The 19,645-nt window shown below is 41.0% G+C and overlaps 1 protein-coding gene across 1 annotated transcript in view; it reads right to left on the reverse strand.

Annotated features, from left to right (window-relative positions):
* Positions 1 to 19,645, reverse strand: part of ANK1 (ankyrin 1) — a 402,733-nt gene that overhangs the window by 87,941 nt on the left and 295,147 nt on the right. The window contains 9 exon segments of the mRNA XM_073622316.1: positions 2,908 to 2,931; positions 3,335 to 3,407; positions 7,516 to 7,608; positions 7,884 to 7,982; positions 9,287 to 9,385; positions 10,295 to 10,393; positions 13,032 to 13,229; positions 14,182 to 14,280; positions 18,421 to 18,519. Of these exon segments, the coding sequence (XP_073478417.1) occupies positions 2,908 to 2,931; positions 3,335 to 3,407; positions 7,516 to 7,608; positions 7,884 to 7,982; positions 9,287 to 9,385; positions 10,295 to 10,393; positions 13,032 to 13,229; positions 14,182 to 14,280; positions 18,421 to 18,519 (883 nt within the window).

The raw sequence follows: 19,645 nt of genomic DNA on the forward strand, positions 1-19,645 counted from the left end.
ATAATTATTTCATTCTGGCCAATCATTGGGGGCTTTATACCAGTGATGTGGTCTGGGGCAGGAGATACATATTCAAGGAACCCTTCTAGAAAAGTCCCTTGCCTCCCAGGCAATGTAGGTAAAGAGGGAGTCCTTGGTCTCCCAGGCCTTGATGGGTGGGGAGGTAGCTGAGGAAGAGGCCCTATGACTCACAAGCCTGTGGCCTGGGGAGGGAATGGTTCCATAGACACATCCCAAGGATTGAAAATGGACCTAGGCTAGGGACTGAAAGACAAAAAGGTGGCTGTGGAAAACTTTGTTCATTCCATTGCCGTTTTGGCCTAAAGGCACACAACTGAAGACTGCCAGTTTCAGCTTAAAGCGGAACCAATGTTCCACTGTAAAAAAAACAGCGAGCAGGCAGGCTTTTATTGCAGAAGAGACATGCAATGTCTCTTTTGCAATAACATGCCCCTACCTGCCTGCTCCCTGCCTTCTTTAGTGCTGTAAACTGAATACAGCTCAGCTTACAGCGCCATGCCAGTCTCTGAGTGCCGGGATGACTGGCTCCTGCGCCAGCCAATGAAGAGGCCCAAAGACGGCATTCAGAAGAAGATGCCAGTGCCAGCAAGGGACCGTTGGACGGGTAAGTATTAATACCTTTTAGTTCCACATTAAAGGTACACCACAAGGTTATGAGAGAGGCTAAAGTCATATCTTTTTGCGTGGAAGGAATTCTTTGACGCTATTTTGGGTATCCTGTAATCCCTAACTCTCTCTTGCCTGGACTGTGAGCTAATACAGCACGCAAGAAAAGACTGGCAGAGTGGATGTCCATCATTTGGTCGCTGATGAGTGTCGGTGAGTGTTTTGGGACAGCAGGAGAGCTTAGGGTACTGAACCCTAATCCTCCCCATCGGATGAAATCATATGACAAATGCTTTGGCACTCTTATCATCCTTATGTCCAGTGAGGCAGGAGGTTCAGAATAGAGGGAGGTCCTTAATACAGTATAGGCCCAATTTATGATAGAGGATGAAATCATCTAAATCAACAAGTAACTCAAGTGAGGCATCACCTCTCAATGCAGGAATCTATCAACCAGTAAATGGTCTGCCTACCTGTTACCTAGAAGAGTGTAACAATAAGCCACAATCACAATTCTGCTCTGCCTTGGTCAGACATACTGTAAATTTAAAAGCCAACATGGAACTGAAAAGATAGTGTACTGGGTTTAAAAGGTATTGTTAACCCTTGTAACATCCAGGCTTTCCTTTTATTAGTGTCCAATATTATCTCTACATGCTTAAGTAGTAAGCCTTTTCTTACTGTTTAAATAAGAGGCCTAATGGCTGGTAATGATATACCAGATTCAATAGTGTAAGTACTTGAGATGTAAATGAAAGCTAATTATCTTTCGTTGAAACCTTAATTACTTGTGTTTATACAATGCTGCAAATAATCAACATCTCATTAGCAGTTTATAGAGCTGAAGAAAGGTTTCTAAACCCCGAGTGTAATAACCAGGTGAATATGTATTTAGGTACAATAAAAACTATTCACCAAACAATTCTTTATTTGGCAAAAATGATATGAACAAAGTCTAAATTCTGATATATTGGAAAAGCTGTGACCATTTAGTTTCAAAAGGAAAAACATTATCAGTGTGGCTTTTCTTAAGCACCTGTACAAACATATCTAAATAGGACTTTCAGTGTGTTTTCCTGGTGCCCACTCTATATGGGAAAGACTATGGGGCTTTTTTTATTCTAATGGTTCTTATAGGCAATACATTTTTCATTTTATCTATTAAACAGCTTAGAAAAAAACTTTGCTGTGAACACCATTTTTGGATTAGAGTTTAGAACATAAAGCCTTCATTTGCAGGATTTAAAGTGTATCTAAAGCCAAAATTTAGTAGTCATAGACGGTTAGAACCCCTTTTTTAGCTTTTCGTTCCATTTATGAGATCTCCTCTCACTTCCCGCCTTGTAGAAACAACAGGAAGTGAGAGGAAGTCACCAGAACAGGTCTCATCATTGGAAGATTTCTTCTCTCTTTCTGTTCTGGTGACAACTCGGAATTCTGGCTATTCTTTCACTTTCTTAAGATGGCCACCAGGAGAAATGGAGAAGGTGAATTTTCCCAGCTAAGGCACAGACAACAATAAAATACTGACAGGGCTTCTAACCATTCCCCATTCAATCCAAAATTACAAAAATGTTTTTGGATTTAGATACACTTTAATGGTCCTATAGAGACAGATACGACTGCCAGAGACTTATCATCCTCAGCTTCAGGTAAGCATGTAAGTTAATATTATGGTGGGGAAATGGGAACCATATATTCATCATGGGCAGTATCCAAGTAGATATTGTCTGGTCTTTGGGAACAGCCTGTAAATGGGATGAACATCTCCAGCGACCAATTTGGCCATACTTAGATACATAAAGTGGCAGCCCTGGTATGGAAATACCTAATCTTAATAACTCTAATAATAATTCATATCATGATTCAAAGTAGTAATGGCATAATAACAGAACACCTACAAGCACCTTTATCTGTAATAATATTGTATTAAAATACAATTGAATCACTGATGTCTGGGTTACCTATTAATGAAGTAGTGATTTGAGTTGAGAACTTATGAATAATAATGGCCGCACTGAAGCTATGTTAAAAAAAAATTAATGCAATTCAAATCTTTTAGATGCTTTATATCCCCTCAATGCAATAATAATGGATAATTCGTGTTAAGACAAGCTACTCTGTGTGATGAGAAGTTAATAGAGTAGTTAAAAGATTATATATTAGATGCCAATGACATGCTTTGGTTTGGGGCAGCTGAGACAAGACTAATGAGATGAAGAAGCTGAATGGCTGGATTATTATGAGGTTCGTGGGGGTCAAAATTGCTGCAGTTCCTACCATGTAGAGGCAGGTGTGGGGTTCCTGGAAAGTAAGAAGAGCCACAGTTTTATCCAAGGCCCAATCCATGTGGTAAAGTAAGGGGGAGCAGATTTTGAGGTCAGAAACTAATAGGAAGGGGATCCAGAACCAGGAAAATACACAGTGACATAGGAAGACAGGGAAGGGATAAGGCAGCCTGTGGACCTCACGCTGGGAACAGGTGTCAAAAAATACTTTGGTGGATCTCTGTCAAGAGACAACTTAGATGGAAATGTGGCATATTTGCCTTGCAGAACCTACATATCCAAGGACTCAGTGTCAGCCACGGGCTAGAATTTGTAGTCCTTCTCAATAGCAGGGAGGCCACAGGCTGTCCAACACTGGAATAGAGGACAAATTCAGGGGCAAACACATGTTATGCAGGAGACAGAAAGGCATCTCTCACCTTCATCCTCCGACACATCCAGCATCTCGTCCACTGTTTCAGGAAAGCTCATCCTGTGCCTTTCGTTGGCTAGCTGTGGGAGAGACAAAGTCACACACCAATCTCTCCCAACTAGCCCTTCTGCCCAATAACTACTGATACCTCAGGCACCCCCCCCCCCCCCCCCAATCACCCCCACTGTTCCCAAACTATAGTAACTTCTGTTATCCCTGCCTACATTTTAAAACTAAACCCCAGACAAATTACTAAATCCATAAGGGAACAGCTTTGCCTGTCTAAGCATAAGTAATTCTGCTCAGCCAGTTTTGCCATCCAGGCACCCCCCTTACAAATAGCATATCCAGGTTCTGTGCAGACTACACTGAGGTTAAGAAATACAGTCTGGTGCAGGGCCTGGCCCAACTTGTAGCTTGAAAATGTTGCAGCAGCACATTGATAAATCCATCTCTCTGCTCTCCCTTCCTGTAACCATATTCACAAACAGTGGTGTGCAAAGCAATACAGCCCTCATAGTGCTGATCTTTGCTCTCCCAGCCCAATTACTGCTGTGAAAGGAATTACAGGAAGTTAATATAAAAAAAGAACCAGGAACTTATGTTTTGCAACATTTCTTTATTTTCTGATTGATACATAACTGGATTAAATGTTTTTTTTTTTTTTTTTTTAATTTCTGCCTATAAATAAATCAATGTCCCCACTGTGCATAAATAGTTATCTAGGTAGTAGGCTTCACTATAAATGAACCTTTAAAGTGTTTCTAATGGCAAAAAAATGTCTCCATTTTGCTAATAATTACGAAGGGGTAGAACTTCTGTTTTTTAATTTTTATCCCTACTAAAGAGATTCATGCAATATTGGGCAAAGTGATTGTGTCTCCTAAAAACCCCCTCTCTCAGCAAGGTATACACACTCACTGTCTCCCTGCTCTATCAGAGCCCTTGCTGCATTACTCTAATGGGGTCTCTGTGTAAGGTAGAGCATGTGAACTCCCTGTGTGACAGGCTGAAGCTGCCATCTCGAACACTGTTACGTAGATATCATTACTCTGGGTAAGCACTAATACAGCAATAGAGCACAGAAAGGTATGAGAGCACAGAATGGGCAAGGTGACAGTGTTTATCTTTTGCATTAAGGGTTCAGGGGCTCCTAGGTCACCAATGAATGTAAAAGAAGGTACTGCAAGCACCTCTCACTTTTCACAAGTTAGCTCCACTTTAAAGACATTTTTCTGAAGCCCAGCTCTAGACAAAACATTTGTTTTTAATTTGAAGAACGTAAAGAAGAGCTGAAACCTTTTTTAGGTTTTAGATGATGTATCTGTGACTGTTGAGGGGATTGTCTTTCAAATTTATAAAGTTGTTCTCATAGAATAATGTTTTTATAGAAGAGATTTTTCTTCCCTTCCTGTTCTGTCTGACACTCATTACCCAGAAGTAAGGGAAAATCTCCCTTATGGGGAAAAAGGCAGCAATAAAATGCTAGCAGAGATACCTCACATTTTCTCACTGTACTATAAATGGTGTTCTTTTTAAAGTCTGTCACCTCACTTTCTGCTCTGTGTGACACCCATCACATAGGAAAATAGTTTGTACTCACTGTAAAATACTTTTCTCAGAGTCCACTTTGAGGGACGCAGTTTGGTTGTAAGCAACAGAGTTTTGCTTAGTGTCCATTTCTCCTGTAGGCAGCAGTATAACCTAGATTGCTTAGAACAAAGCTGTGTCCTTCAATCAACGATAGAGAAAATGCAATTATTGTACGCACCATAAAATAATTTTCCTAGAGTCAATTGGGGTACACTGCTTGGTAGTAAGCAATCTAGGTTATACTGCTGCCCCCTAAATGAAACTAGGTTATGGTCTGGCCTTCCTTCATGGCCAGGAATTCTGGGGTGGGGTGGTAACAGATCTTAACCTGAAGGGTACTGCAAATTGAACATTGCCAGGGATCCTGCTCTTCTGCTATTAGGGATCTGTTGCACCATAGATGCTACCCATCATAAAAAAAACAGTTTGTACTATATATGCCAGGAAAACAATCTTACTTCAATGGAAAAAGTCATCCTCCGACTTTACAGATGTGGAGGACTTTGGTTGATACTGCGCTCCCACTTTATAAATTGATGTATATGGGGTGTAACTGTCCACGGAACTTCATGAAAGTTTGGGCAGAATGGGTTTAGGCGAGAGACCTGACCCTGTGAATGTCCTGCTCTGTGAACCCCCTATTGCATATTTTTTACTTTGCATACTCCCGGTCTGCTAACATATAGCTGACCCTTTGATATCCACCATCCCCTTTTTTTCCCTTCCTCTGCTTTTGTCCTGGTTCTTCTAATGATAATACTTGGGCCTCTAACCTGGTGTAATGCAATGTAAATTAATTGTGAGCTGTTAGACCCTATTTGATATGTGATGGTACTTTTGCTAATCTTATTCGCTCGAGGTTCTTTATGTATGCCTTATGTAACACCTGGGTTGTGATTTGTGAGATTGCTTAATTGTACCTCCTTTTCGGCTTGGAGATGCTGTTCTACTGCTGCCTGTAATTGTTTTTTGGCAAACTTAATAAAGTTGTTAAAAAAATTAAACTAAGTTGTTTACAACCAAGCTGTGTCTCTCAGTGAACGATAGAGAAAGGAAGATTTTCCTTTACCATCTGTTTTGTCTGACACTTGTCACCTGGATAGAAAGTGAGGGGGGAAATCCACCTCAAGGGACAGAGACAACAATAAAATTCTGACAATAGTTTGAAACCTTCATCACTATGCTAGAAAATGTGTTTTTATTGGAGTCTTTGTCTCTATTGAGGAGGTTTCTCCTTGTTTTCTGTTATGTCTAATACCTGTCAAATAGACATAGTGGGCAGACAGACAACAATTAAAACAAGTAAAACAATTGAAAAATTGTGGATTGGAGGGGTTTAATCCAAAATCGGTGTAGTTTTTCAGTGTGGAGATTAGTTCACACTGTAGAGTCTAAGGCAGCTCTCTGACATGGAGGGGCCTCAGGGATGCCCCGGTAAATAAAAGAAGGTGTAGGAAAAACAAGAACATCACACAAATGGTTTAGGACAGCCTTTCTCTGCCTTTTAACCCCTAGAGGAACCACTAGAACAATTTTCAGGTCTCGAGAAACCGTTACTAGAACCAATTCACTGGGAGTCAATGCCCTTTACATTAGTGGTTAGCAAACAAAATGCAACCTTACAGTGGTGTCATGCTGCTTGGTTTGCCTAGTGGTTTTGGCCCAGGAACTATGCAGACACCATCAAATGTCAGGACAATCAACCACTGTTCAATGAAGCCCTAGCAACCTTTAGAGGAGCCCTAGGGTTTTACAGAACCCTGGTTGAGAATAACTGGTTTAGGAGTTCCAAGACTATTTATTTAAACATCGAAGTCCACATATACAAGTCAATGTGTTTCAGGTGCTATGAAGTTTTGCCTTCATCAAGGCCTTACTTGTTGTTTTGAATAGCACACTTTGGACAAGAAGAGCATAGCAACCAGTTCACTTCTAAGCTGAATTAACCCTCATAAGTCTATCACTCTATTTTGAGGCAGCACATAAAACTCTGATGAATGGGGAATGTTTAGGCCCCAAAACACATTGGTTTCTTATTTTTGGAATTTTGGGATGAATTAAATACTCCTTAACCTTTTGTATGGTGCTCTTGTTTTTCCTACACCTACCAAAAATAAAAAGGTTACAGAATTTCTAAACCTTCTCTACTCTGTTCGAAATAAAAAAATGTTTAAACTGGGCTTTAACGTGATTGTTGCTCATACAGGAGAACATGCATGTGAATGCAGATGACAATTAGTTGGTTGGGCAGCTCTCTTCTCACTCTTCTTACATGCAGGCAGTACATTTTTGGGTAACATAGCCTTTTTTAGTTCCTGGCTGTGTGATAATGTTAACACCCTGGCAGGCAGGGGTTGAGGTGCTGCTATCAAATCTCTTTAGTGAATACTAATGCAAAAAAATTACAACAAACAGCTACACCCCTCTGGGATTGTTTGTACTGGGTACCCACAATGTCATCTGTCCCATTGCCCTTCACCAACCTGCTGCAAAATTCCCACAAGTCTCCAACCACATTCACAAATCACTCACCTGACCCCGTAGTTTTTCCCCTTTGTCCAGCTAATGTAAGTTGGCTCCCCACTTGTGACTCACCTGTATCTGGGGTCCATCTGTCACCAGACTCAGAACATCTGTCACTGAGATGTATCCTAGTCGCTTTGCAATTGCCAGCGGGGTGATTCCATTCTGCAGAGGCGAGGGCACAGGAAGGTGCAACAGGGCAATGGGGAGAAGAATGGGGTATGAGAGGCCAAAAAGAAGCAGTTGATGGGTGATGAAGCAGAGTGACAGAAGGCAAGACGGGCAACAAGAAAAAAACAGGACATGGTGATAAGATACAGTGACAGTCAAAATAAGTGACAGACCACAAGAGGCCACAACAACAGAGCTAGAAGACAGCTTGTGAGACAGACATTAGACAGGACATATTGACAGGACATGAGGTGACTGGCAGCTCTCACCATGCTAGCCTGGTTGGGGCAAGCTCCATTCTTCAACAGAAGTGTGACAATGTCTGTGTGTCCTTGCTGAGCTGCTTGATGGAGAGGAGTAAAACCCAACTGCAAAAAAATGACAATGGATTAGCAACTGACCTTAAAGTGGTTGTAAAGGCTGAAGGTTTTTTTTACCTTATTGCATTCTCTGCCTTAAGGTAAAAAACCTTTTATTGTCTGCCCCCCCCCCCCAAATACTTATCTGAGCCCAAAAACATGCTCTAGAATTTCCTGGTAGAGGGTTAAGCTGACTTTGGACTTGATAAAACACAGTGGACCAACACCAGCAGATGACACGGCTCCCCAAATCTTCACGGAAGGTGGAAAATTTTGCATTTCATTTAGAAATCAAGGTCCCAGAGTCTGGAGGAAGAGTGGAGATGCACAGAATTCAAGTTGCATGAGGTCCAGTGTGAAGTTTTCACAGTCCGTGATGATTTGAGGAGCCATGTCATCTGCTGGTGTTCATCCACTGTGTTTTATCAAGTCCAAAGTCAGTGCAGCCCTCTACCAGGAAATTCTAGAGCACTTCATGCTTCCCTCTGCTGACCAGCTTTATGGAGATGCTGATTTCATTTTCCAGCAGAACTTGGTATCTGCCCACACTGCCAAAAGTACCAAAACCTGGTTTAATGATCATGGTATCACTGTGCTTGATTGGCCAGCAAACCCGCCTGACCAAAACCCAATAGAGAATCTGTGGGGTATTGTCAATAGGAAGGTAAGAGACACGAGACCCACCAATGCAGCCGAGATGAAGGCTGCTATTAAAGCAACCTGGGCTTCCATAACACCTCAGCAATGCCACAGGCTGATCGACTCCATGCCACGCCACATTGATGCAGTAATTCATGCAAAAGAAGCCCCGGTCAAGTATTGAGTGCATACTATACTGTACATGGACATACTTTTCAGTAAGCCAACATTTCTGTATTAAAAATCTTTTTTTTTTTTGGTCCTATGTAATATTCAAATTTTCTGAGATACTGAGTTTTGGGTATTCACTAGCTGTAAGCCATAATCATCAAAATAAAAGAAAGAAATGCTTGAAATATATCACTCTGTGTGTAACACATCTGTATAAAATATATGAGTTTCACTTTTTGAATTGAGTTACTGAAATAAATTAACTTTTTGGTGATATTCTAATTTTTTGAGATGCACCTGTATATAAACACCCTATAACATACGGTTCAATAATCAAGGTCACATTAATGCTAGCAGAATGAAGGATTTAATTTAATCAGTAAGAGAGATGTTACAACTTTTCTAGGTCTTATGATGTTACAGCATAGGTTATTAAAGTGCCACAAAAAAAGAAAAAAAAAAGAAAATCTTGAATGCATTTAGGTTAAGCATACCGTGCTCACCTTGGTGGTGGCGTTTACATTGGCTTGATGTTGCAGAAGGAACTTCACCAGCTTGATGTTGCCAAAATGACAAGCAACGTGAAGTGGAGTAAACCCCATCTATAGGAAAAGAATAGTCATAGGGCATCAAAGCACAAATGACAGGATAATATTACTGGACAGTGGACACTGAATATGCTATAAGATTACTGGACATTGAATATGGATTACTGGACATTGAATATGCTAAAATAATCAGTGCTTACATCAAATGCTGCTGTCCTAAGGCTTATGCCACATCAGTGATCCTGTTGCTGGTGACAACATTGCTAAGATACCCCCTACCTTTTGCTATGGAGTAACTCCCTAGCCAGCTAAACCAGTGGGATGTCACTTCCTTCCTAGGAGGTAAGATTTGGCAACGTGGACATTTTTTTTTAAGGCTGGGTTCACACAGCAGCATGGAGCAGCTCACAGCAGGGTCCGGTGCATTCACCATTTCAGGTCCGATTTCAGCCCAAATTTTTGGCTGAATTCGGACCTGAAACAGACCAGAAGACACACAGGACTCCTGTGCAATTTGCACCGGAGCCGCTCTGGAGATGTGTGAACCGGCTCCATAGAGAGTCTCCTGACATGCAAATTGGATGTGGAGAAACCCGCATCCAATTTGCAATAGTGTGAACCCAGCCTTACACAGCTCTGGAAGTTAGCACAGCCAAGTTGGTGACCAGTCTTCCAATACAGGAAGTGTGATGAGGACCTCACAGGTTCTGTTAGTTGAACCAACTTAAGAGCTATTTTATTGTGATTTGACATGCCTAAAACAGATTCAACAGACAAGATCTGGCTTATTCATTCACCCTCTCTGTACTCGCACAAGATAAATATGATTTTCAGATTTAGGCAAAAGCAACATATAGTAATCTGTATTACAAATGTAAGGTATGAGGAAATGTCTGAGAGGCTAAACTATAGGATACAACCACCCAACCCATTGGCTAAAATGTATATGTGTAATGTACTTACCCGTGTTTCAGCACCCACTGAGGCATCGTGGGACACCAAGAGCTCTGCTATGTTCAGGTGACCCTCTTGACATGCCAAGTGGAGAGGAGTGAGGGAACTCTGTGAATAGTAAGGAGCCATGTTATTGAATTGTGATCAAATTTAAATTTGAAACAGCTATCAGCATAAAGATCACTTTCTGTGCCATGATTTGGCCCCTGTTAGATCCTATGTTGGCTTTAAGGGTTAGGTTAGGTTGAAGGGTTGGAGGGTTAAAGTTAGGGTTCAGGTTAAAGTGATAATAAACTTTGCGGCACAGTGCACTCTGCAATCATGGCATAGGCAGTGTGCCGTGAACACAGAGTGAACTGCGCGTGTGTGAGTGATGGCATCAGCTGGAGTCGACATAAATATCTCTAAATAGGCATCTATTTCAAATGTCTAAAAGGTATTTACAAGTCATACACTTCATAAGCTTTTATATACAGCAAAGTTCCACAGTTGAATTTAATACCGCTTTAAGGTTTAATTTAAATAAAATTTGCCAAAGCTCAGGTTTACTGTTGGGATTAGGGAGGGTTAGGGTTGTAAGGAGTAGCAGTCAGTTTTACTGTTAGAGGTTATTCTTATCCTTTAGCCTATCCTGAAATAAATAATGCTTAACTTCTACTTTCACTTTCCGCTGTGCAAATCTGCCTTTCCTGGTCCTTCCCCAGTGAAATCACATCGATAACACACAGATCGACCTTAACCAATGAGATCCCACCTCCAGCATACACTCACATTGGTGTTTTCCCTTTTTCCCTCCTCCAGCACACACTATTCAGTTTTTCCTCCAGAGACACCTCAGTCTGCAGTCACACACTCCAACCATACACATTGCATAGTTAACATTGTTCAAGTCATCCCGAAAGACATTGCTCCCTGAGCTCAGACACACACAGTCTAGCTTACCAAAAGTACACCAGACAAACTGAGAATAAAGGAGAAGACATAAGTAATAACAGCAAATTTATGTTATTAATAAAGATATGAGTTGCATTGTACATTGGACCCCTTGCTTGTGCACTCTTGTTTATGTGACTCTTGTTTATGTGCCTATGTAACCTATGCCCCCCCCCCCATGTTCCTCCTCCCATGGAGGAGGGACTTGGGCTTTGTCTAATGTTATAATCTGGTATTTAAGTTGGCGTTTTTCCATTCATGCATTTTGGCTCTGAGGAAGAGGGCTTGACCCTCAAAACATGTTAGCCATCTTTGGCCGCTATGAGGTCTTCTCTATGGTGATTTGGAGGCGTTCTCATCTGCATCTCTAGATATGCTTGTGCATGACATGCGCTTGTGAGTATCCACTTATTTATTTCCTAATAAAATTGATTTATGTTAATGCACTAGGTTAGCACACTCTCGCCTTTGTTGTTTTGCAGTTGGCTTAAGAATACACTCAGTCTAGTTCAGCAGCAATCTCTGCCTCCTCCTCTCTTTGTAGAAGTAAGTTTATCAGTGTTTCCCACCTAATGTAAGGTATGTGTAGTGCAGGATTGTGTTTCGGCTTGTTCAGACATGCAGCAGCCCCTCTGAAAAGCGATCCCTGGTGGACTGCTTTTCAGAGAGCGGTGGACAGCCAGCTGGAAAGGTGACGTGTCGCCTCCGTATGGCCCGTACACACGATCCGAATATTGTATGACAGATCCTACGACCTTTTTTGCTTAATAGTCGCAAGTAGAAATTGAATAGGTAAATAAAGTCATGAAAATTCTCGTACGACAGAAAAAAAAATCGGAAGTGATGTCATGTGTTGTAATGTATTTGTATTGTATTTTCAGACGACAACTATACTGACTAAACAAAAATTGTACGATCTGGAATCGTACAAGGAAAATTTTCGTGCTTGTCCGGTCCAATAATATCGGATGAACTGTCATGATCGGTTCTCGAAAGTAGTGTACACATGATCCGAAAATCGTACGATTCTCCCTCATACGACAGTTTTCGTACAATATTCGGGTCGTGTGTACGGGCCATTACCATCTGTTTTAACCCTGCAAAGGCCGAAAAAATGTGCTGCAACCATGGTTGCAGGCTGGTTGTGGCATGACCCCATTTATTTAAATGGGTCATGTCTGGCTGCAACAGAGGGTTTAATTTTGGCTACAGCCACAAAAAGAAAGCACTGCAGCATGCATACAGCCCTAAGTGGCTGCATGTCTTTATGTAGGTGGGTGGTCGGCGGTGGTAAACTGCAGCCCAATGCCCATTAAAGCAGCTCTAGGTTATCTAATCTGCATTTGCACATTGTGTCCTATACAGGCATATTTTAGAGCAGCGTTCAGGGGCCTAAAAAAATACCCCAGAGCTGTGTTCAGAATAAATGTGAATAAACACGGGCATATGCCCGTAAATTAATTCTAATGGTTAAAATAAATAAAATTTTCAGCTAGTAGAATAAGTTTACACTCATAAGCACCTAAACGCAGTAAACAAGCATAAATGTGCAAAAACGCAACACCGTGCCATTTTTTTCTGGCAAATTCTGGTAGAAAAAAGCAGTATATTTTCATACGTCTGTGTGCATGAGGCCTAAAAATTAATTATATAGTGTATTCAGTTTGTGGTGCTCAGATAAAGTTCCAGTTTAAATCTAGAGTTAGGTTATGAGTTAAAAATGACCTAAAGGTCAGTAACATTGCTAGACATTGCTTGAACTTGCAGAGCAGAACCCGGAATTCAAATTATACTCTGACACACAGTTCATTACCTTGTTACCTAGATGTACATTTCCTTGCTTGCTGAGTAGTAACGTCACCATGTCTACATGACCCTCCTGAGAAGCAAGATGGAGAGGGGCGACGCCTTGTAGGGATTGGGCATTACACGTTGCACCAAACTGCAGCAGGGCCCGCGCCATGTCAACTGACCGCTGCTTTACCGCCATGTGCAAGGGTGTGTATCCATTCTGCCAAAAACACAGATAAGAGTTTTTTTGTTAACCAGACAATAACTGTTCAACACTAGCAACAAAAAGATCATTTATTAGTGTTACCTAATACATACCAGCCAACAGACCCTACTTTGGCAGGGCCTGCACACTTCTTGGATACCCAGGAAATACCAGCCTAGGGAAAGGGTGTAGTTTGCCAAAAACTGGGCAAAATGAGGTAGGATTCCAGTGGGTTCAACTTTGTCCCTTTATTGAGCCTAATTATTTTATCTAAGTCTGACCAATGCCCAATAAAATTAACTGCTTATGTCCACAAATGTGTGAAAAAAACATGACTTCTAGACTGCAGACACCTTATGGTAGGTGGAAGTATCTGAACTTGTCTGCCTCCCGTTTTGGAGTTCTCATAAACTGTAATAAAGGGGTTGGTTCATTGTCTGCTTAAAGTGAAACGGACCTTGTTTTAAAAGTACCTAAGGTGATAACAATGCTGAATGATGTTCGGTTTACTGCTGGGAAAGGCAGGCATTAATCTTGACTTGGAGGGAAGTTGATGGCCTGTGTATCACTCTTTGTCCAACATCCACAGGGTCACAGGAAATAATCTAAAGATTAAAACAGGTGCCTGTAGTTTACGATGACTTAAAGTGACCCAGACTTGAGGTCAATGGGGCATCAAACTTCATGCTGTAAATTCTAAACTGGCAAAAATAGGTGCTTGTCCAGTCTGAGCCTGCGTGTCCTGTACCTCTAGAATTAGCTTGCTATGACTTTAAGCTTCTCCGACTGCCTATTTTGGCTTGTAACCTCTGCCTTTACATTGCCTTACACTGCTACTGGGTATGCTTTCTTGTTTCTTATGCCTCTTTGCCTAGCTATAACCCTTGGAATTTCAAAACACTTTGACCCAAGAAATACCGGTACATATACACCATGCTGTATATGTACTGCATTTATGTGCACTTACCCGTGCTGTACAATGTGGAGATGCCCCTTTATTCAGTAGAAGACGTACTATGTTAAGGTGATTGTGATAGACAGCTACATGGAGAGGAGTCAGGCCAGTCTTTGTCAAAAAGAGAAAGAAAATAAATCAGATAGAAATTATTTCACAACTAAAAAGTCATGTTCAAGGTTGCTTTCATTTCACACACCTTGTCAAATAGGATAATACAAAGGCGCCTTAATTAAAAACTTTAAATACCCATAATTGATATTTCAAAAAAGGATGACTGTTAGTGGGTAGGGATAAGCTCAGGCATATTCAGACCCTAGTCCAAACCCACCTGAGCAATCTTGCCAGGAAACTGTATTGGGCCAATAATAAGTAGCCAAGGCACCCCCCGTTCCACAGCCACATGTATACAAGCGGTGTGTATACATGAAGCTATGAGGTGGGGAATACCTCAGCAGATTACAACTGGTCTAGTACAGTGACAACTACCTGGTGGGATTTCTCAGGTGGGTTTGCACTAGTATCAGAACATACCTGGGATCATCCTGACTAGTGGGCTGATTCACTTGCCAGCCCCTTACAAATGGACTTCAGGAGTGTGATTTCCCAAAGGGAGCTTCCTCCTTTTCTCTCTACCACCATTCTGGAGTCTGAAACCACCTGCTGTAAAAAATGTTTTTAAATGAAAATAAAGAAGTGAGTTACAGCTTTAGCAGGTGAGGGAAACTAGGACTTCAGGAGCTTAGACATCTCTAATAGGTTCTCAAAGATATGTAAGAAGATGAAGGGTGAAACTAGTGATACAATATATTGCCAAAGATTTGTGGACATCCAACCACCACATTTATATAAAATTATTGCATACCCTATTCCAAAACCATGGACATTATTATTGAATGGAACCTCTATACACACCTTTGTGGCTATAACAGCCTTCATTCTTCTGGAAAGACTTCCATGAGATGGAGTGCATCTGTGGGAATTGGTGCCCATTTTGAAAAAGAGCATTTTTGAAGTCAGGTACTGATGTTGGCTGAGAACACCTGACTCACAGATCACAGGTAACTCACCTGACTCTGAATTCATCCCAAAGGTGTTCAAAAGGGCTGAGGTCAAGACTCCGTGCAGCTCACTAGAGTCCCTCCACACTAAATTCATCAAACCATGGCTTTATGGAGATAACTTTGTCACACAGTTGAACATTTTTTGTATGCCAGTAGCATTAACAGGACCCTTCACTGGAAAAACCTGAACTCAGTAGTTTGGATTGGTGACCATATAGATGTGCGTAATTGCCAGGTGTCCACAAACTTTTGGCCATATAGGGTATATACATAGAGCAGAGGTATTGGGTATACTTACCCTTTAAAAAAATTCCACCAATTTTAGAATAACTCATGTAGGAAATATCTTTAAAGGAAAGAGTAGGGGATGTCGTGTTTAGTGAATATTTTATACCAAACCCTCTTCCCCTGAGACCAGTCAAATGCAGATCATTCTTCTGTTCTTAACTCTCTACTCTGCAGGCACGTCTGCAAGGAGAGCTTTCAAATGAGGCACCCAATTAACAGAAAGATATAAATATGGTAATAGAGGAATAATGTTTTATGGTATGTTACATTAATTAAGCATAGCTGATCATATTTTGACCGTTACAAAAGCAGTGCTGGCTTGGTAAAGAGGACATTATTCAAATTTACATATCTCATATTCTGAGGAGCTCATTCCAGCACCTCAAAAGAAAGCTACAACCTAGATACAAAAGTAAACTGTGCAGTAATGGGATCTTATTTACTTAAAGTGGAACTTTAGTCAGAAAATTAAGTCCAGCTAGATGACTTCAGGCTGGCCCCTTTTGCGGGTAAAGTTATTCAAAACATTACAAATAAGTGTCTATACTGTTTAAAATCCAGTAATACACTGTCTTACCCTGCTCTGCACATGCTCAGTTACTCTAAGGCATTTTTTAGGCATTGCTGAGTTTGTAGAGACCGATCTGCTGACAGCCTTAAAGCACAATAAAACCCTCCTATCATTTACAGCCAAGGAAGTTGCTTCAGTTTGATCTGCAACTGCCATGTTGCTGCATATGTGATCAGTTATGACTCCAGCCATTTTATGGTTTGACAGTTTGGTTGAGGACACAAGCAAATGTGAGTTATCATTCCCAGAATTCCAGGATTGTAACTGTTTTTTGAAACCATTAAATCGAAGGGTTTAGTTCCGCTTTATGATTTACTGCTGTTCAGGGGCTCTGGGCTTCAGCAAAATGGCAGCCTCCAGCAAGAAGAAACAGGAACAATTTACAGCACACACTAATGTTGGTAGGATAATTATTACTATGGAATGCATGTTCCTTGCTAAAGAAAGTTATTTTTTTATCAAACTGTTATGGGTAAAGTTCAGTTTTAAAATTTTCCACCCAAAAGCAAAACACAGAAGTCAGCATTTTGCTTTGGAGTGTTAATTTTCAAGTGCATGTGTACACTTCCCACGTTCCATTTGCATAGAATTTGTTTCTAAACTGGACAAATAGCAAATGGTAAAGTTCACAGGGTCCATTGGGGATTACAATAAAGACATTATTATGATGCTACTGAAATATGGGGGGGGGGGGGGGTTGTGAGAAAAATAAATAAATAAATAAATAGTTGAGAACAGGTGGTGGCAGCACCTCTGGTATATACTGTAGTTCCTGGATACCTAATAGGTATGTGGCAGAAAGCAAAGAGAGAGGGCGCCTCCATCTGGGGATGGACAATTAGAAGTTTGTCATAAGAAAAAAATCACTCACTCAGTAGATGAAGACTGTGCTCTTCATTTGTGGAGAAATGAATCTTTTCCAAGCTGTGCAGAGAGCGATATATTCCTCCACAGATGAAAAGCATGGTTTTCACCTACTAAGTGATTGTTTTCTTATGAAAAACTTCTAATTGTCCATCCACAGATGGAGGCGCCCTCTCTCTTTGCTTTCTGCTCCATTGGGGATTACAGCTATCATTGTATGTAGGTATTCTGTGTCAACACGGTGGAAATATTAAGAGAGGTAAAACAGTAGGTTTGTGGATTTCGTTTTGGGTCAGAAGTGAATGGGAAACTCCTAAATAAAATTGTTCTTGAGAATTAATGTGAAAATACACTACTGTGAAGCTCCATTCTGACACCTCTGAACACATTAGGATCAATGTGAAATTTACTGTTAACCTTGCTGTCCGCCAACAAAGGATGTGTCCTGAAGACCCCATGTTAAACTTAATTTATCAACATATTCAAAGTAATAACTGATCATTTTGCTACACAGTAGCCAGTTAGATTTATCCCCTACTGGAAAGTTTAAATTTAAAGTGAAGTTTTATCCATAACAACATGATAAAAAATAATTTTCTTTAGCCAGGAACATACATTCCACATTAATAATTATGCAGCCAACACTAGTTTGTGCTGTAAGTTGCCTCCAGGATTGCTCCCGTTTCTTCTTGCTGAAGGCTGCCATTTTGCTGAAGCCCAGAGCCCCCAAAAAGAGGTAAATCATATAGTGGAACTAAACCCATCGATTTAACGGTTTCAAAAAACAGTTACATTCCTGGAATGCTGGGATTGTGAACTGTCACATTTGCTTGTGTCCTCAACCAAACTGTCAAACCACCAAATGGCTGGTGTCATAACTGATCACATGTGCAGTACCATGACAATTGCAGATCAAACAGAAGGAGCTTCCTTGGCTGTAAAGGATAGGAGGATTTAATTATGCTTTAAGGCTGTCAGCAGAACGGCCTCTACAAATTTGGCAGTGTCTAAAAATGCCTAAATTGGGGAGCAACTGAGCATGTGCAGAGCAGGGTGAGGTGGTGTATTACTGGATTTTTAAACAGTATAGACACTTATTTTTAATGTTTTACATATCTACACCTGCAAAATGGGGCAGCCTGAAGTGATCTAGCAGGACTTAATTAAAACCAATTAAAGTTCCACTTTAATTGGTAACCAAGAGGTAATACTGATAAATGAGGCAACTGCCAATGAAAACATCTCATTGACAGCTCTAAATAGCCGTAAACATTGAGAAGACAACAGGGGAATCATCATGTTATCATCCCACTCTGCCCATAATATAATATTTTTTAAAGGGGAAAGAGCGAAGTTAAACCTAAAAACAGCATGCCCTTATGATGTAGCCAAAAGTGGATTCCAATGTTCTGCTGAGCTGTCCCTGTGGAACACAGACAATAACTCGTGAGGTATAGCAGTCACCTTGCCGGCACTGTTGCCATGAGCTCCTCTTTCCAGTAGAAGCTCGGCAATCTGGATCTTCCCGTATTTGGCAGCCACGTGGAGGGGAGTGAAACCTTTCTGAGGACAGAAAAGAGATGGGTAAGGAGAGGCACAAGGAGTCCGGAAATTAATTCCTAGAATGAATTGTCAAAGAGAAGAAACACTGCAGGGATACATTGCAAGAGATGTGCTTGGACTACAATCCCTACACAAAACGTAAAAAAATATATTTAAAAGAGCAGAACCTCATAATTCACCTTTACTAAAATACTCTGGGAACATTATGTAGACATTTTGAATACCATAGCATCTTTTCCGAAACATATACTGAAATTCAGATGCTAAAAGCTATAGACAAAAAGGTGAGTAACTCTGTATTAGTATCACCAGTGCTAGGATAATATATACAGATAAAGCAGCTATATATCAATCCCTAAATAAGTAGATGTAGCAACACTCCAAACTATACAGTGCTATGATGCATGGACACTTTATAGAGGATTTTTTTTTTTTTATGATAAACCATTATATTGTATGGTCACTTTATAGAGCATCAGCTACATAGGCACTTGGGTTCCACAACCTACCCACCTCCAAGTACTGCCCTTTTAGAGAATACAGAACCACGCATGATTTTGTGGTGCTAAGTGTGGAATTTGTATGGAATTTGGTTATGATAACAAGAAAAGCAGTAAAGTAGATCCCCTGCCGCCAGTAACAATAGGGCCCCCTAACAACAATGGACCACCCGCAACAACATTTCTCCCCTAGCAACAATAGACTCCCAGCAGCAACAACAGATCTCCCTGCAGCCAGCATCAATAGACTCTCCTTCAGCCAGCAACAATAGACCCCACCCTCAACAGTAGATCTTTTCCAGCAACTACTGACCCCCCAGCAATATAAGAACCACCCCGAGCAACAGTAGGTCCCACACCAGCAACAATAGACCTCCTCAGCAACAATATAACCCCCTGCAAAAATAGATCCCCTCCAGATAGAATAGATTCCCCAGCAGCCAGCATCAATAGACCCTGCAGCACACCCCAGCACTCCTTGTCAATACATACAGTCAGTGCTGAAGGCGTCGGAACTGCGTTCCCCCGCATTCCCGCTGAAAAAAGTCCCGCACCTTTCTGTTAATAGTGTTTTAGGGAAGAAAGCGGGTCAGCGCTGTATAGTTTGGAGTGTTGCTACAAAAAAG

This window comes from Aquarana catesbeiana, linkage group LG03 (genome assembly GCF_042186555.1).
Source record: "Aquarana catesbeiana isolate 2022-GZ linkage group LG03, ASM4218655v1, whole genome shotgun sequence".
NCBI lineage: Eukaryota > Metazoa > Chordata > Amphibia > Anura > Ranidae > Aquarana > Aquarana catesbeiana.